General features: G+C 36.6%; 1 protein-coding gene across 1 annotated transcript in view; it reads left to right on the top strand.

Moving 5' to 3' along the window:
• Positions 1–8,880: 8,880 nt before the first annotated feature.
• Positions 8,881–24,411, top strand: part of si:dkeyp-23e4.3 (rho GTPase-activating protein 7) — a 78,359-nt gene continuing 62,828 nt past the window's right edge. The window contains exon 1 of the mRNA XM_055046812.1: positions 8,881–9,098. Coding sequence (XP_054902787.1) covers positions 8,978–9,098 — 121 coding nt within the window. The 5' untranslated portion in view covers positions 8,881–8,977. The remainder of the gene's footprint in view (positions 9,099–24,411) is intronic.

Raw genomic sequence — 24,411 nt, 5'->3', positions numbered from 1 at the left:
GATTTTATAAGTTATGTGAACGTCTACAGTATTGCTAGCTCAATCTTACTTTAGCAGATGGAAATATAAACACATGAAAGTTCATATACTCTTCCTAAAAACAAAATTTTCCAACATTCACAGTCTGTCTAATCTCTGTATTGATCCCTGAAGTCTTCAGATAAGAGTTTGTGATACAGATGACCCTGAGGAGACTGGACTTCTCCTCAGCCTGGCCCAGCGTTTGATCTCCACAGAGCTCTGCACCACTAATGGTCTTCAATCACATGAGGATCAAAGACTGCTGCAGCTGGGAGTAACAGCCAATCATGTCCTCCCTTAATGTCCAACTGACCGCCAGCCCTATCTGACCTGTGGAATAAATTGTGTGCTTTTAATTATCGAACATATCCATGAAGTACTTAATGATCATCTCCAAAAGATTTCAATCGGAATGTGTAGAAACCTGCAAAATAAGCATTATGGCAAAAGTTTGCAGTGTTGCAAATTCCCATTATTAGATATTTTGCAGTGTCTTACCAAAGTCATATAATTTAAATAAGTACTTTTTTTATGTGGTCTTTTATGCTACTAATTAAACCTGATTGTAATCAGACATCTGTGTGAACGGTTTACACATATGTATGGGAAGAATGTTGAGGTGACACAAGAGTTTTTGCAGAAGTTATGATGGTTGGCATCATTTAAGAGTCAATTTTAAAGTTATTCAGCAATGGGAGACATGCTGGAATGAGACACACTTCACCGACAGGCTTCTTGAATAAATTCATAATTATAATTTTTAGCTGTTGTTAACATCTGGATTTTCCGTTTTTGGCTTTTTCTGATTCAGACTGATACATGACTCACATTAACGACTTAATATCCAAAGAAAATGTGACAAGACCGTTCAGACAGCAGACAACTTCAAAAACAATCAAATATGGATCTGAATTAGCACTATACATGGAAGTGACACAGATTGGGGCATTTTGGCTGGATATAGATTGTATGAGGGCACAAAAAGTGCTTTTGGATCGAGTTTGTCTGCTATGTGAATGTAGCCTCATTGGCATGGTTTTTTACACACTACTTTTCAAGTCTTGCCATGGTTCACAGCTGGATTAAGATCTAGATTTTGACTGAGACACAGCAATTATTTCAATGCAACTCTATCTGTATATGTAGGGTTGATATTCTGCCGTAAGGTGAACTTTAGCTCAAGCCCAACTGCCTCAAGCAGGTGATCTTGGTCATCATTGTTACACCACCACATTCCGGAACCCGTTCTGGTTCCAAAATAAGATTTTGAATCAGGTTTCTGAGCACCAAATCTGGTTAGAGTCGGCTACCATGAAATATCCAGATCTTCCCTGTTGACTGGTCAAACTGAAGACAGAGAAACAACAGCCACACCCGTTCACAAAGGCATCTGCCATCTTGCTACTATGCTCTACTATATCATGCAACAACACCTGCTGATGTTTGGTTCTTCAAACTGAACAAAATAAAGACTTTTTCAGACATGCTAAGCAAACTGATTTAGATAAGAGTTACAGCAAATGAAAAATTTAATGTAAATTTCAATGTAGAACATTATAGTCTTGAACCAAAAAATCTATAATTATGCTGGTAAATAACTTTATTCATTCCAACTAGCCAGAAAATAAATCTTTTCACATATAGTGTATTTTTTATTGTAGTGGGGATTCTTTAAACTATTTAACTGTTAAAATTGTCCTTTTAAGCTGAGACCCAATTCACTACTCAACACAATATTCTCTATTAAGTTTTGTCACATGAAGATATTTGATTTTCATTCAGTTTTCATTTCCATTGACAGTCTGATGTCACCGGATCATCTCTGGAAATTGAGCCTCTGAAAATGGACCTGATGTGGTATTGAGGAGCGGCAGAATTGAGGTGTTCAGAGGGCGAACATATCCATGGAACTCCATTCATCAGAATGTCTCTTCAGACTTCTGTACGAAGAAAGGTCACTGAACCAAATCTTTTCCGAGGTTGAGCAATCACAGCCAAAGCAAAGGGGAAAATCCTCTGCAGGATCAGGAAGTCCTGATCAGCTCCAGGTGATGAGGGGCTATGTAACACAGCATTAGTTGTTTAAATGGGAAGTGGAGCTCCGTCGATGAAGAAGAGCAGAAAAATATGGTTCTGTTGATGTGAAAAGAACTGCTGAGGATGTTTTGCATTGTGCAGCGTCAGACTTTAATTTGCATGCAGAAGCAGGAGCAACAGGAACTCACTGAGTTTGAGGTCAGATTGACAACTTGGCATCATTATTCAGTTTTCTCTGAAGGTCAGAGCTGATTTCAGCTCACATTCCATGTAATTCTCTTTTTTCTGGAAGTTATTTTTAGGTTTAAACTTAATTATTTATCTCATTGAATTTTGTACTGGGATTGACACTGCTGATTTACCCTTTTTCTTTTTGTCAAAACCTCTCTGGTTCTTGACAGTCTATTTTTCACTATATTATATTATATATATTAATCTGTTTTGAACGGAAAGGAAGTTTACTCTCCATAATGCTGCTTAATGCAACATTAAAGTACATACTAAAGTTTTAATAATCCCACGAAAAGCCCCTAATTTCCTGGATTGTAAATTAATTGTAAGTTTTGTAAGAATTTCTCATATAAAAATATAACAGCCTTGTTAAATAGATTTTAAAGTCACTCTAAGCCAGTTTTTCTGGCATAACAAATCCCAACAAAAAAAAAAAAAAAAATTGGCCAAGTATTTCGTGAACACTTTCATACATTAGTCCAACAGCAGTATTGAATTCTTTCGACATGCCAAATGCTGGAGAAGCATCATTGAGCTTCAGCTTCTATGCAGCATAAATCTAGAACAAACTCCCAGAAAACTGCACAAAAGTCAAAACACTGAGTGCCTTTAAATCTCCACTAAAACCCATCTGTTTAGAGTTGCTTTTGAAACATAATCAATGAAACATTAATCAACATTTTGATGTGTAACAATGGCACTTGACAAACTGTGTATAATGATGGCAATTGACATTTGCCGACTGTGTTTGACAATTTTGTATTTCTTTTTTGTGTGTGTGCTTGTGTGTGTGTTTATGACGGCAAGGACTTTGAACTGCCATGTTGCTGAAATATGCTGTACAAATAAACTTTACTGACTGAAATTCAGAAAATTACTAATTATATTCATGTTTTTTTTTTCTTGAAGTGATGGAAGAATGGGTTTTTCCTTCTATAAAACTAAGATAAATGCTTAAAATTAGGAAAGAACGTTAAGTAAAAGGGATATGATCGGATAAGACTGAAAAGAGAATGAGATAATTATCGTCTTACAAATAATAGCTTAGGTATTATTTTGTCAAAAGAAAATTAATGTTTTAAAAAAAAATAACTTTTGGCAAAAAAAAAAGAATGATTTAAGCTATTATTTTTGGTGACGATGTATAACATGAAATAGATGTTTTGAGCTGTAGTCCATGACCAAATATTGCAGGTCGCAATATTTTATAATGTTAATTTCTAGCAATAACCCCAGAAAAAGCATTTAAAAAAAGTTAGAAAAACTAACAATCATAAAGTTACATTTTTCCTCCTGAACCCGTGGAGATGGTCCAGAAGACCCTGAAAGCTGCTCTGAGCTCATCAAGATGAGTGACGGGCTGCTGGGCAGGAACAGCTGCACCCAAAGAAACCAGAACCGGACCTACAGAATCAGCCTGCAGGCAAAAACCAGAGAGGTGAGCAGAGACGATGGGTTAAAGCAGGCTGTTATTCCTCCTGACAATCACAGGATTCATTGGCTCTGAGCAGAAGAGCTGAATTCACTGAGGCCGAGTTGATGCTGTGAAGATCGACTTTAGCTCCTTCAGTCCCAGCACACCTGCAGCAGGTTAACACACCAACATTCAATTACTGTGTAACTCTGTACTCCTTACTTTATTTTGTCTGGGTGGAGTTCACGTCTTTATCAGCTAAAAGTAAAAAGGACTTATAAAGTAAAAATACTTAATAAATGGATTTCCTACTGCAGTGGCATTATGGCATTAAATGTGTTTACAGTATGTATTTCTTTCTGCAGATAATGCAGTGTTTTATCTTTACCCTCTATGGCACAATTTACACTTCGACTTGTGATTCTGTGTAACACAATTTTATTGATGACCTGCAGAGTTAATTGCATTAAAGCAAAATAAGAATGAAGAATGACCATAGGTTATGTCAACCTCATATGTATATGTTTATATTTGCCTTGTGCCTTAAAATTATTATACCTACATTCATCCAATGTTAATTGCTTGTTTCATAATTGTTGGCTGTACCATGTTTTAACGTGAAGCACTTATAAGTGTTGTGTTGCTGAAATGTGCTACAAATAAACTTAAATGATTACAACTGTGGAAACATTCAATTAACTTAGAATCATTTTAATATTGTAAATAAATCAGCTTTACTGTTTTGAAATCAAATTCACATTTAACCTTTTCTAGCTTACCATTCAATAAGTTTTTTTTTCATTTTTTGAAAAATAATAGTGCCACAAAAACCTTGAACCTTCAATAACTTTCATCAGAAAATTTGTCTTTTTATATATTTGTTAACATTATCATTCTGTTCTGACAATATAATGACAGATAGATAATCTGTGAAGATATTGACCTCCTTTGCCTTCTCCAGTGATTTCCAGTACTATCTGCAGAATTATACATTCAGTCAGAGCTCAGTCAGAAAGAACCAATCAGAGGCAGGAGGAGGGTCAGTTTTAGTAAATATGGAAAAAAATGTAAATGCTGCAGCTTTAAAAAAAAGATCAAATTAGATTTTTGTTTATCTAAGGAAAAAGTTTGAACCACCAATGGAACCAGGTCAAAAAGGTAGTGCTTTGCAAAAAAACATTTTTTCCTCCATCAGTCCAAATTACATCATTTGAAATATTTTTTTTTTTACAGTTGCTGTTACATATTGATCATGTTTGCCATTGATCTTTGTTTAACCATTTACAGGACATTTTTTAAGAATGACATTCTTGGAGTTGCATCTAAAGCCACCAAAAATCTGATATTGAACCTAGTTAGTGTTTTAAGTCACTTTTTCTGTTCCGGTCAACATGTGTAAGGCCGTGCTGACAGGCCTTACACTCCTCACTCAGATTCTTCCTGAAGCACTGTGACACTTTGCCATTTAATTACCTGCATTTGGGAACAGCGCTGGGAATGCAAGTAATTTAGGTCTTGTTTGAAGGGTAAACAAATGTGGTGGAAGAAGTCTCCGATCACCCTCCCAGCAGAGAGGAGCATGGGGAGGCAGAGGCTGCTTCCTATTGCAAATATTTTAATGGCTGTCTGAGAAGTTGTTGGGACAGAGTAAAGACATTCAGAAATGTGGCACTGAAGGTTTCTCGTTTTGTTTCCAAACACTTGAGGCTAACGGCTGTGGAAATAGAAGTACTATGAGGGGAAAGAGCTTTGCTTTAAGAGCAAACCTGCAGGTGTTGAAGAGCTTGGCGGTCTTTGCCTCATGCTGACATGTTCTGGTTGCTGAGTGACTTACACTCATCAGGTGGCTGATGTCTAATTATATAGGTGGAGGAGTGTGTATTGTATTAATGTGGGCAGTTGAATTACAGTTGAATAAGACGACACTGAATTTATATAAAATTGTTGCTGCTGTTCACTTCAACATTTCTGAATAGGTCAAACCTGTAAGTCTGTAACTTAACTATCTGTTTTTTTTAGTTTGTAATTTATGGATCATATGTCAGCTACTTTTTAGTACATAGGAGTCAAACTTGAAATAATTAGTCGAATTTTGAATTAGTCGTGATTAATTGCTCATTTAATCTCCAACTAATTTAGTAACTGATTATTAAATTGGAGTTTAATGTCTCTGAAAATGACCATTTGCTGAAAGAAAACGCTCTGTGACAACAAAGCTGTACAAAACATATAGTGGTCACCTGGTTCAAATTATGGGAAAAGAATATATATATTCCATTAAGCACATGTTTACTATTCAATTATTAATCAAAAAATAATGAACAAATTAGTAGACAATTTTTTGAAGCTGCAGATGCATCGTTTGTTTTGATTGGATGTTCTTAGATTCTTGGTTGTTTCATGGGGAGAAGGCAGAGAGGCTTGTTTTTTGTTGTTGTTGTTTTTCATATTATCTGTCTCATAATGTCGCAGCATAGTTAAGCTCTGTTTATTTAAATTCTTTATTATAGCTGGTGGTTTGGTACAGTTGATTGAAACACAAACATGGAAAAAAATTGTTTTAATTATTTTCATTAGTAATGCACCTTATCTCAAATTTAGGTAAACGTTTCACCAAGATTTACCTGACTAGATGAAGACAGACTGAAAATCTTCTCGCTTTCTGTCCTGAGTGGAAACTAGAATGGAGGCACAGCAAGGGAGTCTACTGGAAACAAATCTGGTGAAAATTGTTTCCCAGGAGACCAAGAGAGCAAAATTCAAACCGTTTTAGCTGCTGACGTGCTGCATGTCGATGGAGATAACAGCTGCTCCATGATCATTAAACTGACTTATGGGAGAGCAGAGACAACTGAAGTGGAGAGTGGAGGGAATGAAGCAGGGCCGGCGTTATGGGAGAAAATAAATCCAGTCAGTTGGAAAACCCAAATCAAATAAATTTTTAATCAAAAGCTTATGTAAATACTACGTTTGTTAATAAACTATTGTTTTCCTATTAAACACATCATGTATTTAAATATCTGATGGTTTTCTCACAGGATGTGAGAGGGTTCTTTGTTTATCATTAAAGATAAAGCAATAAAACATAAAGTAAATCACTTTTGTTGGTGGTGTGACTCACAAACTCCTTCAAACTCCTGCCGAACAAATAAGCACTCAATGTATCTTTGGTTTTATAACCAAATAAATGAACAAAAGGAATGTATGAAGCCTCCATGTTGCCCATAGCAGTAGAGCTGCTGCTCCACTCAACAGTAAAATGTCAGCTGAGAACATTTATTGTTTTAGTTTTCAGTCATTTTGTTTTAAATTTCTTATTTTATGACTTGTGTGTTGTGTTGATGTGACAACCCTGAATCATAAATCCCTTCCCGATCTCTCTATGTTCCCAGGTCATGACTGTTTCCTGACAGTCATGACCTGCAGTGTTTATTTAAAGTTTTTCCCAGGAGAGGAAGTGTGTTAGAGGCTTTAGTCTAAATGATGATGATAAGTATGTTAAAATGATGGAGGGAATCTGAGGAATAAGGAATCAAAAGAAAGAAGTGGTGGTGCAGGGGGTCTATCGACCAGCTTAATCCTGGTCAGGGTCTTCAGTTCATTTCAGTAAAGTTAACTCTGAAGTTCTTCTGTCTCTTAAAGTCATCTGGAACCAGCAGTTTCTCATCGCAAGGCTTATAGAGTTTTAATTTAGCTCAGGCCAAGGTTTTGTTTCCACAAAGAGGGGTCTGAAACATGTCATGTGAGTGGCTGTGCCTCTGTACATTTGTTTGAGCTCTTGTTTATATTACGCATGTGCATTTGTTTTGTGTGTGTGCTCTGCTGGAGTCTCTTAAACCAGAGTATGTCATTTCCTTTCTTGAGGCTGATCAAATCCTATAACTCCCCCCGCAAACACACACACAGAACAAATATGTGCTTATCAGAGCTTCTCACACACTCTCTCTAATTTGAATCTGATGTTTTCTAGTGACTCAGTCTACCTGAGTAATGATGCTAACTGTCTCTTGTCATCTTCCTGAATAATGCCACAAAGTTTAGATAATCTAACCCTGGTTTCACTGTGGCCTCAAGCTACCAGACAATCTAAGAGCACCTTTTGCATTGACTGCAGACTCAACGGTTATGTTGCATTTTATATGGCTTTTATGTCACTGACATGAGAGATGGGTCATAATTCTTCATCAGAAAAAGCCAGATGCAGTAAATCAGGATGTAATCAAAGAAATTTGAATGGTGAAAATTCTGAGAGAAGTTTGTATTATTGAAGGACATGACATCAGATTCCCTCCACTCCTGGTCTGACCACACATCCAGAGAAACCTTTCTACAGAAGTTGCAGTCGATGCTCCTCAAAGGACTATTTCGATTAGTTATGCTTTTTCTTTCTTCCTTCATTTTATGATCCTGTGATGACATTATTGGCTCCATTTCTGAATAAACTTAAAAATTGATTCATAAAAGGCTCCATCCATTGTTACTTCCATAAAACATATACTGCTGTGTGACATCAGCATTGCTCTTCTGTGGGTCACTTTGGAGACATAAACTGTTTGGACAGAAGTCTGATTGAGGTCGGTTTCAGTATGAGCAACCAACTGAACTGAGAAAAAAAAAAGAACAACCAAACAATAAAAGTATGATTTCAGCCAAAAGTTGGAATCAGGCATCAAGATTTGCAGTGTGGGCATGATGACTGTGGAGGGTATGCCCACACTGCATACGTATGGAGGCCTTAGACCTTGACGCAGCTGTTGCGGGTACGAGTCCCAGTCCAAAGACCTTTGCTACATGTCTTCCCCCTCTCTCATAACCCACCTTCCCGTCTGATAATTGTGACAGATCAGTGTAAAAGACTGACATCTGAAATGTCTCTAAGATTCAGTTAAGTTCTCCTAAAGGTAGCACTGGATGTACTTTTAATTTGTGTGGAGATGTTCACGTCTTAAAACAGTGAATAGAGATTAATTTTTATTCAGACTTTTGGAGAAAAACACCAAACTGCTCCTCATAAAATCAGACGAACACCCTCACTCAACCGCCTGAGTCGGCAGCTGTAAGGAGGAAGGGAGGGAGGGAATTCCCAAATTGCATGCAGGCTTTCAGCATCAAGTGTCAGCCCCTCTGCCTGCTCGTCTTCCTCCTTCGGTTTGCTTCATCTGAAGTCCAAAGCTGAAGTCCAGCACAGCCCTCTGCCCGACGCTTCCCTTATGGATTAGAAATTGTTGGAAGTTCTTCTCTGCATTTGTCATGTGATGCTTCAACATATGGGATATGGCTCAGACCTCGGTTGTCAAAACCCGACTGAGGAGATCCCTCAGCGAGCATGTGAAGGACTCCACCAACAAGGCTTGGGAAGGTTTCTGGAGGACTGTGAGGGAGAGGCGCCTGTGTGGTGAGTCTGGAAAGTTTGTTGTTGTTGTTGTTGTTTTTGTTTGGTTTTTTTTCAGTGAAGGAAGAGGATACCCACTGAGAATGTCTTTGTGCCTCATATGTGTTTTCAGAAACTTTTGAGAAACTGTTGATGTAAATAGTTGTTCAGAATTTTTTTTTTTCTATGACCTTTCAACCAAAATACGTATGTTGGGTTGTTGCTGGAGTTACGAAATCTCTGTTTATACAAAGAATTGAACGACTTTCACCAAGTTTCTGTCATGTTAAAGCAACTGTGTCTTCCTGTGTCGGCATTGGATGATTAATGTATTAGTCAGATAAAAAATGTGCATGTTCTGCAAACTTTCATTGAACAATTGATGCTTTTTTATGTAATTCAATTAACAGAGCTTAAATAACAACTAAGTGTTATCTAAGTAACACTTAGTTGTTACTTAAACCAGTTTCTAATGCTCCTTTTTCCTGATGTTGCAATCACTTGGTATTGCTACATCTACCACAACGGCTTTCCTCTGTTGTTTATCCACTACGACAATGTCTGGTTGGTTCGCCCTTACCATTTTGTCTGTCTGGATCTGGAAGTCCCACAGGATCTTAGCTCTGGCGTTCTCCACCACCTTTGGGGGTGTTTCCCACTTTGATCTCGGGGTTTCCAGTCCATATTCTGCACAGATGTTTCTGTACACTATGCCTGCCACTTGGTTATGTCGTTCCATGTACGCTTTCCCTGCCAGTATCTTGCACCCTGCTGTTATGTGCTGGACTGTCTCAGGGGCCTCCTTGCACAACCTACACCTTGGGTCTTGTCTGGTGTGGTAGATCTGGGCCTCTATTGCTCTGGTGTTTAGGGCCTGTTCCTGGGCGGCCAGGATGAGGGCCTCTGTGCTGTCCATGAGTCCAGCTTTTTTCAGCCATTGGTAGGATTTACTGATATCAGCCACTTGGGTTATTTGCTGGTGGTACATCCCATGTAGGGGCTTGTCCTCCCATGATGGTATCTCTGGCACCTCAACCTCCGTTCCCTGTTGTCTGAGACATTCACTGAGCACATTGTCTGTTGAGGCTTTGTCCCTGATGTATTTATGGATCTTAGTTGTTTCGTCCTGGACAGTGGTTCTCACACTCACTAGTCCTCTGCCTCCTTCCTTGCGGCTTGTGTACAGTCTCAGGGTGCTGGATTTGGGATGGAACCCTCCATGCATGGTTAGTAGTAAGTGAAGCTTAAGCTGTCATTTGAGGAGTAGAATATATTTTTTTATGCTGAATGCATAATGCATATTTGTTTGAACAGCTAAGTTACTTCTCTGACTGTATTATTGTTCTTTTAGAAAATCCACTTAATCACAATGCTTTCTCCTAATGTGGTTTCTGAGGGTAACCTGAAGAATGGTAGTCTGCCAGCTTTCACTTCATGGAGTCCCAGCATGTTTTTCACATCATGAACACTGGAGATGCTGCTCTCATCTGGAAGCTCAGGTCACCTGATGAGCTCTAGGTTACTCCTGGACAGTGGGCTTTAATGGCGCTCTGAGGAAAACACTTTTTCTTTTTTTTTTAAGGCGATGAAACTGCAGGGAGCCTTTCTGAGGCTGATTTTATTGTTTGTTTTTTTTTTCAGAAAAATGCACAAATCTGTTAATGAATTTAAAGATTAACTTGCCTAACTGACTTGGAAAATGTAAGGAAGACCATATGTCACCTCTGGTGCTCCCCATCTGGGCCGATGGTTAACATGGACAAAAAAGTCACGTTTATTTTTATTGCACAATCAGCAACAAGGCAGTTCAAAGTGCTTTATGTCATAAAAATATAATAGAGTAGCCAATAATGAAATGGCAAAAAACATTACATTTTGTCGAATGTCATCATCAAACAAATCCACATTAAATATGTTGATCAATTAGTAATCAAAGGTAACTCTAAACATGTAAGTTTAAATTTGAAGTCTTTCATCAGTTTTACAGTTTTCAGAAACTTTGTTCCAGATTTGTGATACATAGAAGCTGAATGCTGCTTCTCCATGTTTGGTTCTGGTTCTATGGATGAAGAGTAGACCAGAACCAGAAGACCTGAGAGGTTCTGAAACATTGATACAACAACAGCAGATCTTCAATGCATTGTGGTGTTAAACCATTCAGTGATTTATAAACAGTCTATTCTCTGAGATAGCGGTTTGATGTGCTCTGTCATTCTGATTTTAGTGAGACTGTGAGCAGCAACCTTCTGGATCGTTTGCAGCTGGAGAATTTACTTTTTAGGCCTACCTGTGAGGACACTGTTGCAGTAATCAATGAGACTAAAGATAAACACATGAATACTTTTCTGCAGATCTTGCTGAGACATTAGCCCTTTAAACCTAGAAATGGCCTTCAGGTAATAGAGGACCGGCATTGTATCTATCTCTTTAAGTTTATGTTGAGTCCTCCATTACATCCAGATTTTGGGCCTGATCGCTAGTTGTAATTATTGAAGGTGTGTGCTGACCCCAAAAGTAATAACTTCAGTTTGTTTTTATGCTCAGCTATGGAAAGTTATGGCACTTTCTATAGCTGTTTGTTCTTAGCATGCTGGGTTGGCTTCAGACTCAGACTGTATAATCTGCAAAATTGTTTCAGAATTTTCTTTGAGTGTATGGATTAGTCTGGTAGAAGTCTGGACTTTTGAAAGTGGAAAATATTTGGTTAATGTAATCCCAGATATTGTTACAGACAGCAACCAAATCTGCAAATTCAAATTCACGCTGAAACAAATAAACAGACTTGATGAGGGCTGAATGTATTTAGGTCACTTTTACTCAACAGTCAGTGTTTCTGTGCCACAAAAACGTCTTAAGTTGCTCTTCTTCATCTAACTCTACAAATAATTGCTGCTTTAAAATGATTTTATAACTAACAATCCAAATATGGGCCTCTATTTGAATTACGCATTCAGCATTCTTCTAAACACATCATGTGCCAGACGGACTCTGTAAACTTTTTTTCCCTCATGCCTGAGAGAAAGATCACCATCAGAACAGACTGAAAGTTTGCAGAAACTGGCTGCCAGGTGCAAAGCTGAAATTAAACCCAGACAGAAAAACATCTTTACAGGCTGAGCAGCCTGAAAATATCCACAAGGAGATTTTCATTCTGGACCTACTGATGCTGATTTCTTTGTAAAGTTTTCTCCTTAAACAGTCACTTTTAAGTAAAAGTTAAGAACCAATCAGCAGATAAATTGGCATAAGTATAGAAAGTTACATACCAGCTCTAACTGAGCTGTACTTCATTTGCCTGAAAAATCTGGTTTGCTTGGGAAGGTGTGAATGTGCAATTAAAGTGTTGTAGACAGAAATGATAAATAGTCTGTATACTTGTAAAGCGCTTTGTCAGGTCCAGAGGACCAGCAAGCTGCTGGGTAGCCACAGCTGCCCTGGGCAGTCTGAAGGAAGAGAACTCTGGTCCTTTTACTGGTCTCGGTCTCTGTTCAGTTGAAGTGAACTCTGGTGTGGTTGGAATGTAAATGTGAATGCCAAGCGGACCAGAGGCCACTTTAAAAGCATGAAGCAAACTGTTGTGCAGGGCATTCTGGGTAAATACAACCAAAATAGTGCTAGCGGAAGATCTCATGGTCTTTCACCAAAGACAAAAGAGAAATCCTACAACTGTAATAACCTCATGCTACTCCATATTTGCTTACATTTTGTGAAGAAGGGATTTGCTCTCATTTGACAGTACAGTGTGAAAGCGAACCACACCTGGTGAAAATGTAACAATTGTTGCAATTATAGTCCCCAATCAAACTGACTCTGCCAGACTATCTGATGTGCAAACACCCTTGCTCCTATTTGAAAAAAAACATAGAATTTCTGAAAACAAAGTGGAGTGTAAACGAATCTACTGTACAGAGGAATAATCAGGATAAAGTGAAGGGTTTAGTGTGTGTTCTCTACAGTGTGAGGGAATGAACCACAGTCTCCAAACCTGATGGAAGAAAACAAGGAGCCTTTACCCTCCAAGCAGTTCAGACTTTGTATCCTCCCTAAGGAAGATGTTTCCCTCACTGACCCACAGCTGAACTTCTTGGTGTCACACTTTGTTTGTCTTGAGATGGACAAATAGGAGTCAAATACTCTGCTGTGGAGGATGTTGAGGTAGGACATGTCAGAACAATAAAGATCATTTCTTCCTCAGGTTACATCTGGTTACCTTTTTGTTGAATACCTGTGCTACTTCAGTGGGATTATTCTTACTTATTATACTGCAGATGCTCTTGAACATTTGTTTTGTTTTGTTGACTAAACAAAATGTATTTAATAAATCACTTTTAACAAACATCCCATCTATAAAAGCTTACAAAAGTAGAGGATAGAAATGTGCATTTGCTGCTTTTATTATACATTTCATAATTTTTCCCCTTGGCTCCTGCTCATTGGCTGGAAGTCTGTCTTCATCGTTGTCTGAATTTCATCAGCAGTATTACCTCATCCTGAATGCTTCGACCACATGCTGTCCCTCCTCTCCTCCTTACTATCTTTTTTCTCCTTTCCTATCCTCTCACTTTAGCATTTTCTTTTCACTTTTTATCCCAGCTTGCTGCGTCTGTTGTTCGCTGCTCTGCTCTCTGTTCACCATTCCTCTCACAACATTCATGCGTCGTACTCAGGGGATTTCTCTGTGCATGAGTTTTTCTTTTCCTTTTTTTTTTCTTTTTACATACAGGCTGCACTTTGATTTAAAATGGGGAGAAAAAAATCAACAGCTTTGAAAAGAAAAAAATCCTGCTATTTTAAAACTAGATTCTGATTCCAGGTTTCTGCACACAAACATTGAGAGAGAGAAAATTTAAAAATGTTTTTTTTCTAAATATGCACATTTCTTTCTTACATCATGAATAATTTAATGTTTTGGACCCAAATGTCTTGTGCATCACAAGTTTGGTTTAGAAACATCCCATCTGCAGGTAGCAGAAGATGAGAATAAAACATTATTTTTTTTCTATTCTGAATGAGAAACAGAGGAAATATGGCTCTGATGCTGATGCAGGTCAGTTAAATTGTTTTAAATTGTTTTATTTTACAGCGTTGCCTTTCATATCACCATTGATCGCATCCTAATGATTAGCTAAAAAAAAAACTGTTCAATTGATTTATATCTACTATATAAGCTTTGACAATTGGTCCAAGCTTGTTTTTTGATCCTATAGCAATTGTTACAAACACAGAGTGTCCTAAATCCTGCTTTTATTGCTCTGCAAAGACTACATCTTAGCTACTTTTTCAAAAAAAACACCTGACAAATATATTTTTGATAAGGCAAACCTGCAAAACCCTTAAAATCTCTTTTCAACAAAACCGTGTGACAACTTCATTTGTTTACAGAATTACCATACATTATTAAGTTGTTAAAAAAAAAAAAAAGACAAGAAAAACATCAGTATAAGTTATTGAAAATTACACTTTTTTGCCTTCAAGTGACACTTTTGGCCCAGTGGTGTCCAAACACTCCTGCACTGGAATGTTTTTCAAAAATCTTCTTTTAAACTTCGTAAGTTGGAGGATCTTCCAAGATCCCAAACTAAAATTTGCGTGATTGTCACATTAAATTGACATATCAGCATCCTCATCATAAAGATCCTAAAAAGACACAATATAAAATTCTTTAACATATGAAACATCAATAAATCGGTTTTCACCTTGAATTGTGTTTCAAGTGGATCATTTTAAACTCCCTTTACAGACTAAGAAAAGCATTTCTGAGCTTTTGCTCTAACAGCATATGGATTCTTGTGTCATATGACATTATCAGTCATTATGTAATGGTAGAAACTGGACAGACTGTTTCCACAGAAAAATAAACAGCTAAAGGATGTTGTCAACGCTTCAGTAACAACTCTAAGTAAATCTCAGATTTAATTTTCTTAACTATTAGACTTTGCTACAAGAGAATAGTGAAAGTTTTCCGCTGCTGTCCTGGTTTTCTGCCTCCTTGTTCTTATATGAAAATCTCCTTTGAGGAAATGAGAAAAGCAGTCATTTTGTGTCATTTTTTTTGTGAATCTCAGGTGGCCTCCTCCTCTGTTCTCTTTGGAAGCAGCTAAAACACATTTCCTCAAACATAACAAAAGCAATTCAATAAAGTGGACCCTGGCTTCAGCAGAAAGTATATATTTTTCCTCCTTTCACTCCATTTCCTTTTTAAAGCTGATCCAGTGTGCTGGAGGTGCCATTCATTGTGTTTCACTGTGACTTAGTCAGCAGTTTACTAACCTGGTCAAATGCACCAATGAGCAGTTGGTTCCGTCAATGCTTCTTCGATTGAAAAGTGAAAGTATAATTTCAAAGTATATATTCAGAATGTTACTTGTTAGACAAGAAGCTATAGATGTGTAGTTAAAATCTGTGGTGGTAAAGATTCATGTGTTTTGTCTGTTTAAATTATGGATGTAACAATTCAAGATCCTTGATTTTTTAAAATTAACTGAGGAAATTATTTGTCTGAAGGTGACATTAAAGCTGCAGTATGTAGCGTTTATTAAAAAAAATAGTTTTTACATATTTGCTAAACTGTCACTGTGTCATGAGAGTATAATACAAGACAGCCAAAGCAAACTCTAACACAAAAATTATTAGTAGCACTTTTACAAAGTAAACTTTAAATTTGAAAGAATTTACAATATTTTAATAAATATTGTTAGATAGACTGGATAAAGTGGAATTTAGGAAAAAAGATACAGCTGGTTTCATAAGGTCTCATCTGTTTTCTTAAAATCATACAGCTTTGTTCTTCATGATCAGAACACTCCAACCTTTGGTCTTTGAATCTTATCAGGTCAGAAAATGATGCTCATACACTCTCTTGGCAGTGTGATCCATGCAACTGCTGCCTCTGAGAGATTACTATGTTGACTTCTTGCTTCTTGCTGTCCTCCAGTGATGGTCAATTGATGTTGCATGATGTCCTTTTCTTCCATCTGCTTCTCTAGTTTTGTTTAATCTCAGATCTGTTACCCTGAACAACATTTGAGTTTTGGTGGAAGAGTTCAAAACATTTCTGACTGGTTAAATATTGCCAGCATTCTGTTTCAGCTGTCTCCCAGTTTTAACTCATCTGCAACTCATATTTTCTTGTTTATTTAAATTACGCAACAGCAGCTCTTTGTTAATTCATAGCATTTTCATTCAGATACATTATAAAATCTGCCAATCTCAATGGAAATGTTTCATTAACGGAAGCACCAACTTCAGCTGTCTAGAGTAATCTGCATCTGAGAACACAAATGCTTTAAAATATTCAAATTTTGTCTTTTTGTGTTGTCTCACAGACTTTATAAATCTCAACTTATATTCTTGTCATTACAACTTATAAGATTCACAATTATAACTTTAAAACTTGTAATTCACTTTGAAACAAGTCATCATGACTTTAAGTCAAATTTATAACCTATACTCATAATTACAACTTTCAAATTTGGAATTAAGAAAAACTCAAGATTGACTTCTATACTTGTAGTCGGCTTTTATTCTCATAATTATAATTCTTATTCTTGCAATTATTTCTTTAAACTTTGTTTTAAGTAGGGATGCTCTGATCATGTTCCAATACCGATCACTCATGAAGGTCGATCATTGCTAATTACCAATACCAATCATATGGATTGGCTGTTAATTTTTTTCTCTAGATATAAATGCTACTATGTGATCTTGCAAAATCCAATCAAAACTGGACCTAAAAATATGTAAAATACTTGTAGACACAATTCAGTTAAGAAGACCTGCTATCAGTCAGCTAACTGTTAACATTCAACAGCCTAAAATTATACATAGTCAAATAAATCTCACAACACTGCCTTTATAAAGTTCAAAAATAAAACATTCCTTCAAAACCAAATGCAGGTTGCATAAATAAACATTTTCCTAAATCAAAACTGCATGTGAGCCTGGCTGGCTGTTTATTCCTGTTTTTTATTGCTTGTTTCTCACTGAGTGGTTTAATTCTGGAAATCACTGGGAGGAGGCAGAGGAGCTTTTTTTTCTTTTTTTATTCACAGAATATATATATATATATATATAGATATATATATATATCTATATATATATATATATATATATCTTGTTGGGACAGTGAAAGTTTTAATATACATGTAAAAAAAATTTAAGTTGCATGCTCCAGCTTTAAGGAGATGTTCAATGTGAGAGGATCCAGTCTGCTGGAGCTCCCATTCCTCTATGTCTGTAAAATATTTGGTCTCAGTAGCGCGTAGCGGCTGTCCAACAGCAAAAGCAGAACCCGCTGAGGTACACCACGAGCTCGATGACTTGAATTATTTTTTTGGGTTATTTGCTTTTTGACCGTCATGCTCATCCAGATGGATGTTGGTAGTTTTGTGCTGCGTTACCTGCTGTCTGACCACTCTGGATATTTTTTTTTTCCTACAGTAAGCTTTGATAGGTCAATTCTATGTCAAGTGCTTGTTTTTTAAATGTCATTAAATTTGTTGTGTTGATGCATTTTGACGTGCTTCACCCCTGAGGTATTCTTTCATTACAATACACAAACTTCCCCATTCACTGTCAGTTAAAGTTCCATATGACATTGCTTTACTGCTGTGAGCACCTGCAGTGTGCACTAAAGGGGTAGATATGGTGCACACTGGGTTCTGTAGGTTGCGAAGTATAAGATGCAGGTGATTGGGGGTTTTTGTAGTTTTTTTTTGTGATTGACAACAAGAGCCATTGATTGGCAATCAATGATTATACGCTTTTACATGGAAATGATCTGATTATGATCCGTGGCCGATCAATTGGCACGGCACTAGTTTTAATGCAAGAATACTTGATCTTGGGGCAGAGACCAAACGTTTAAAACCTTCAGTTGCATGGAAGTGAATTAAATTATTTTGTCAGTGAAAGTAAATCCTATTGTGCTCAGCAGATACTGATGTTTGGTTTTAATGAATCCCTGCTGGATGTATCGTTGTGCTTCCTGCTGCCAGAATTAAAACCAAATCCATGCTGGTGTCGTCGTTTCCATGCCTGCAGAAACTCTGGATCTTGACTTTTTGTTGCGTTATGCTGAATTTGCCTCCTGCAGCATCAGAACCTACATCAATGTGAGATTCAGTTCATTTTCATCTCTATGAAAACTCCCTTGATGGAGTCATCATTTTTGCATCCGTGTCTGAATAACTTTCCATTTCACTGCTTCGGGGAAAAAAGTCTGTTGTATCTCACTTTTTTTGAATTTATGTTGAACGCATGATAACAGTGTAGGCAGTAAATTGGCTGTGATAATTCGGCACGGCAGCATTGTATTGTTGAGGCAGACAGAAGCATGCATGCAGTTGCCCCCTGAACAGACCTCATTTTCTCTTCTGTTTGCATGTTTACTTTGCTGCTGGGGGAGGAAGTGCCAGTCATGGAAAATACATTTTCTCCCATCACACAGCTTTTTAAAAATGGTCTGTTTAATATATTACACTTCCAGAGAGGTCATGCTCTGGAGAAGTGTAACAAAGATGCAAACTAAATTATCTCTGAATTTCGATTTTTTTTCCACTGCAACGTTAAAGCCATAATGCTTCATAAACCAAATGAACACAGACAAGAAACACAACAAAGTTGAAGAATGGCAAAGTGGAAAGAAGTTAAACACAAAACAAGGTTTAGAGCCAAATTAAAATATGTTTGACAGCAGTATAACAAAGCTAATTGGAGGGAATGAATTTGACTCTGAATTTTTAAATATTAAATCAAAGCATCACTTATAGACTCTTTCTATTGTTTGTGGCAGTGTGAATGTGCAAGCAGACCAAAAAAACCAAACTCTGGTCTGCCTATAAACTCTGGTCTGCCTATAAACCTGTGTCTCGGTTTGGTGGAAGTGAACTTTTATTTACAATGTATTTCTTCTAATAAATTTTAGTGAAACTCAGTATTTTTGGGTATATTTCTATTGTATTTGTAGTGGAACAGGAAGTGCACTAAAAATCACATTGGATGCAGAAGAGCTGCACGCAGCAGAAAAAAGTCTGCTTTAATTCCTTTGGCAGGCATCCTCAATTGTCATCACAATTTTGTTTGAATTATTCTACCATTTCTACATGTAAAACTGTTAGAAGACAACAATGTTTACATCATAGTTATGATGACTTCTGGACCTTTAATTCCTTATTTGCAGATTTAAAATACTTTAAACATCTGATTGACATGCATCAACAGGCATGTAGATAATTTACAACTGAAAGTAACTCACTCCCTTGGCAGATATCTTAAATAATATTAAACATTTCTGGTTAACAAGTAGGTCTTTGTTTTGTCTTATTAAAGATGATAATTTCTGTTTCTCTATTTTCTTGCCACGTCAAGAAAAGGTAGTTTTAGGTTTTATGAACCTCAGATTCCCTCTTTGAACAGCTGGAAGCGCCGTGACCTTAAAAGGAACAGAGCCGTCAGGCAAAGATGAACGTTTGTGGCTCAGTCTGTGTTTATAAAGCTGCTGCGACTCAGCGTGGTAACTTCAAAACAAAAGCAGCTCCCAGCTTCATTTCTCAGCTGGAGGGTCACCAGCTCTGTAAGCAGTTATTTTTCAGATGTGTTGAGGGGTTTTCAGTGTCACTTGCTTCTCTTGTGACTTACAAAGTTATGTGCAAGGTTTTTCTTTTCTTTTCTTTTTTTTAAGTTTGATCAAAGTTTAAGCAAAGAAATTACATAAAGAAGTTTAAGAATTTGAGAGAAAACTCTCAAACTCTCAACTGTAAAAGGTTAATATCTAGTCAACTTGCTCAGAGTTATTATGGAGTAGAAACTATTGAAGTAATTTTAATATCATGTACCAAATTAAGTGTAAAGGTAATTTTATTTATATAACACATTTTCAGCAATACAAAGTGCTTTACAGGAATAAAAATAACAAACCAAAGAAAAGAGCAAAAAGAAGAAAAAGCTAAAAATGTTGATCCAAAGTAAATAAACTAGATTCTGCTACTCAGGGATAGTAGATAAGTATAAGTAGGTAGCCTCTGGGGTCATGCTATGGTGGTGCAGGGGTTAGCACGCCCCACATTTAGAGGCCTTAGTCCTCGACACGGACGTCGAGGGTTTGACTCCCGGTCCTGGCGACCTTTACCACATGTCCTCTCCTCACCCTCTTTCCTGTCTGCCTACTGTCAAAAATACGAGCCACTAGCACTGCAAAAAACTCTTCGGAGAAAAAAAATGAAAACACAAAAAGTATCTTCTGGTCTAATTCCTTTCTGGTTTGGAAGAATAGGAGTCTAAAAAGTAGTTGCTAAGGTATTTTTTTTCTGGGATCCAAGTTCTAATCACTGTTCTGGGTTGCTAAATAAGTATAAGTAAGTATTCTCTGAACTTTCAAGATATGCTCTTAATTTGTAAAAGTAATGAGTACTCCTCTGTTTCTAAGTAATGATAAAAACTAAATGTTTCTGTTCTGGAAGATTTTTTCTGTATTCTAAGTTTATTCTAATTATTTTTTCTGGTTTGCAATATTAGGAGTCATTCTGCATACTAATCTATAAATTAATCTAAATTTTCTGATATACTCAATATATTGATCGAAATAGTGAATACTCTACAGTTTCTAAAGAAATAAGCTAAAGAGTGACTAATTTAATTCCTTTTCTGGGTTAAAAGTGAGTACTTTACAGTACTATTCAGTTTCTAAATAATAAAAAGAGAATGACACTGAAGGTTACTGCACCAGTTCTATTGAAGTGCAAATTAAAAATCCCGAAGAAAAATGAAGTTGCTAACAGTTTAATATGTTGGGGTTACTAAACGTACCTTATTTTACCTTGATTTACCTTATTTGGTTGGATTTATTATCAGATAAGTATTCGAAATTCTTTTTCAAACAGCCTTTTGTAAATACTGTAGACTACTACTGCAACGCTGTTACTCCATTTTAATTCTGTAGTTTTAACACCAATTAGAAATACTTTTTTCCTGTAGTTTTCATGCTCAGTTTCCTCAGTCTACAGAGTGAGCTGAGTTTGTTGGCCACAGGTGGTACGTCTGTTGGGATCCTGAGATTCTTATTCACCTGGAGGACACAGTGGGAGACAGATTCCCTCAGACAGAAATAAAAACACCTCACAGTTTGAGTGAAAGCGTCTCACAACTTCAGCTGAATTGCATCACAGAGAAGCTCCTGCAGGCTGTTAGGAGAAACTTTGCTTTGTATTACCTCTTCATCTGTCATTGTGATTTGAAGAGAGCACACAACAGCTTCTTTTTTTCTTTATTGTTATTCTTGTAACATGGTCATTATTTAATTAGAATTCCTTTATTGCTAATGAATAGCATTCATTTATCTCTTTGTGGCACCATTATTCCATTTAAAACCAACAACCTTTATTTTTACTTGCAGACATTTGTTCTTTGCACAAAATTTTGGAACGTTATCTGTAATGAATAATTGATCGTTTGCATTGAGATTTACTGAGATTCTGGTGAAGAATTATGACGCACATCTTATGTCAATGACATAAAAGTCAGACTGCAGACTGCAGAATAAACAGTTATTCCACATATGGAAGTCAATTGAATCGAGTTTTTTGAGGGGGAGAACAGATCAGAATTAGGCTGTTCTTTAAAAGACTTTGATATGGGGAATAAAGGGTGACATTTGCATACTGTCTGAATATATTCAAAGGCAAAGACATTTTGAAAATTGTTTCAACAAACTATATGCTGAACATTCACCATCATGAATATATTTTTTTTTATGGAACACATGTTTTTCACAATTTCTTTGTTCGTTTTTTAGAAGTTTTATTGGCTCTAGTGACCTTTACTTGTTAGTGAATTGACAGGAAAGTCGGTAATGAGAGGTAAGGCCTCCATACGTGGGTTGTGCTTAACCCCTTCGCCACCACAGTTTACAATTACAATTTAGTGCAATTTCCCAATATGACATGGCTTTGGTTGTCAAAGCTCGCTATGTGAAGGGAGCACATTAAGTCTCCCTTCACTTCAGTGCCCCTTGCTAGCCAGGTAAACTAAAATGACACAAGAAAATTATATTAAAATTATTTAAATGTTTTTTTCCAAAATTAACAAGTTAAACTATTGAGTTTTGTCATAAACTAATTTTAAGTCATTCATTAAACCATGATTGTTTGTGCTCTGGCTGGGCTGATCAAACTCTGATTAAAAAAGTTGCATGATGATAAAATGATTTAAACCTAATTTTGCCAGGGTTATGTATTTTAGGTGTTATGTGAGGTTGGGTTTCATTTGGTCTTACATGTGGAAAAATGTTAAAAAAAAAAAAGTCCTTTAACTATCTGTACTGGGCTTGTGAATTGGATTGCTTCCTAATCTGCTCTTATCATTCTGTTCCTTTTTAATTGCTGTAGAAATTTCAGCATCTTATCAGTCAGCATTAAAGTCATTTTTCTTTAGGCTGGCAAAATGAAACCAAGGAGTGGGTTTTATGGGATGTCTCTTCAGAGGATAGCAGGATTATGGCACATCAAAACGGGCAGAGAAAAGGTGGAGATGGTGTTTATATCTGTGCAGCTGTAAACTTGACACTGTGAATCCAGAATTAATCCAGATCAGCGGTCTCTTTCGGAGTGCTGTCACACTGTAGGCTGAGGATTACTCGTCTCCTGCTGCTTCCTCTGTGAATCTCCAATGCTTTTTGCTTTTCTTTTATACCTACACACGGTTTAAAGGTGCCGGTTGTTGATAAACTGGAGATTAAGTCTGTGTGTTTTTCATTCTGCTTGTTGGGAGGCTGTTGACAGAAACAAAAGGGCATTTATAATAAAAACATTAAGATGCTGATTGTCTACCTTCATAATATTTGACTTGTCTTCAATGTTGCTGCATTGCACATTAGTGCAGCAATAATTTAAGTTAAGGGAGGAACTATTTGTTTTTTTATTATTATTAATTTATTTGTATGTTCCTAAATCCCAATTTTTTATGTGATTGAAAACAAAAATGAAAGGTCAGTTTTTTTTGTTTGTTTGATTGTTTTTTACAGTGCATATCATTTTTATAGTGAAAAATTCAAAATCTGTCAAAATTAAGAAGAAATGGTTGTGTAAGTATTCTATCTCATGAATAAATTACAGAAATCATGAAGACAATTTGGCCAGTTAATGGTCCATTTAATGTTCTATTTAAAATGATAAATCATGATTTTATTCTGTTGGCAGGCATAGTTAATAATTTATCCTTTAAATCTGAATATATACTAAATAGTTTTTCTTTTTTATTTGTTTTTTTTTTTTATTTTCAAGCATTGTTTCCATTTTCAAACCATTTTTCACGATTTAGTTTGTTTTTTTTAGAATATGTGTAAAAATGTAAAAGATAAATAAAATTGATAGATAAAAAGTAAACAAGACTTACAAGCCTTATGAAGTATTCCATAAATTTCCACTTGGGAGGAATTGTACTGTTTGTAGTAACTGTTGTAGGGTTTGGTTTAACACATTCACTAGATGAATGAAAAGTTAATTTAAAAAGTTGTAATATGGGTAGAAACACAACTTTCTGTTTGTTTTTTATTACTTTTTCTGTTGATTTAGGTATTTTGTGGCCACAGACATTCCCTGAATTCCAAATAGTTTGAAACTTGCCAGCAAAAAATGCTTTAGCTTTTGTTGTCCAGGACTTCAGAAAAATACACTGTCCTGTCATCTTTTTCTTTCTTTTTTTCCTCTTTCTTGGAAGTACCTGCTTCGGTCTCTCACGTTTCAGTCTCTCACGTCGGCCGCCTCTGCCAGGCGACATTCAATTTGCAGTTAGCCCACTTTCCATTTGCAGTTAGCTGGCTAAATGTGAGGCTCCGGGGATGTTGGGAGTCGAGGGAAGCTGAGCCATCGTTGTCGCGCTTCATTACCTCACTTGTTTGCCCTTGGGAGCTTAAAATTCAGTGGAAGTGTAGAGCTATGTGAAGAAGATAAATTTGGGGAACTTCTGCTCTTTTAAACATCTCTTAAAATGAGTGGGACTGACAGGAATATGCAGAAGTGACGATGTTATGTTTCTGGGTCAAATTTTCTCAGAAACAACCTCATGCAATTTTGTAATGTGAAGAAATTGACTTGCAGCTTTGCACAGGAAACATATGTAGCCCTTTGTTTCCAGATTGCAGCTTTTTGTTTTTGCTACAGGTTTTTAGTACCTAGTTCAGAGCTGGAAGCTTTTGTAACTCCATACATCTGCCAATCTAGATCTGAGCTACATCAGTTCTGTCAATACTTCAGTTATCAACCATGTGCTACTATGGAGACATAAATGCATCTGAAAAAACTGAAAAATGGTAAGCTCCAACAGGAATAAGTCACAACTTTTG

This window comes from Poeciliopsis prolifica, unplaced genomic scaffold (assembly GCF_027474105.1).
Source record: "Poeciliopsis prolifica strain line A6 unplaced genomic scaffold, Auburn_PproV2 SCAFFOLD024, whole genome shotgun sequence".
Classification (NCBI taxonomy): Eukaryota; Metazoa; Chordata; class Actinopteri; order Cyprinodontiformes; family Poeciliidae; genus Poeciliopsis; species Poeciliopsis prolifica.
Note: the sequence above shows the minus strand (reverse complement) of the source record. Positions and strands in the feature narration are given on the sequence as shown.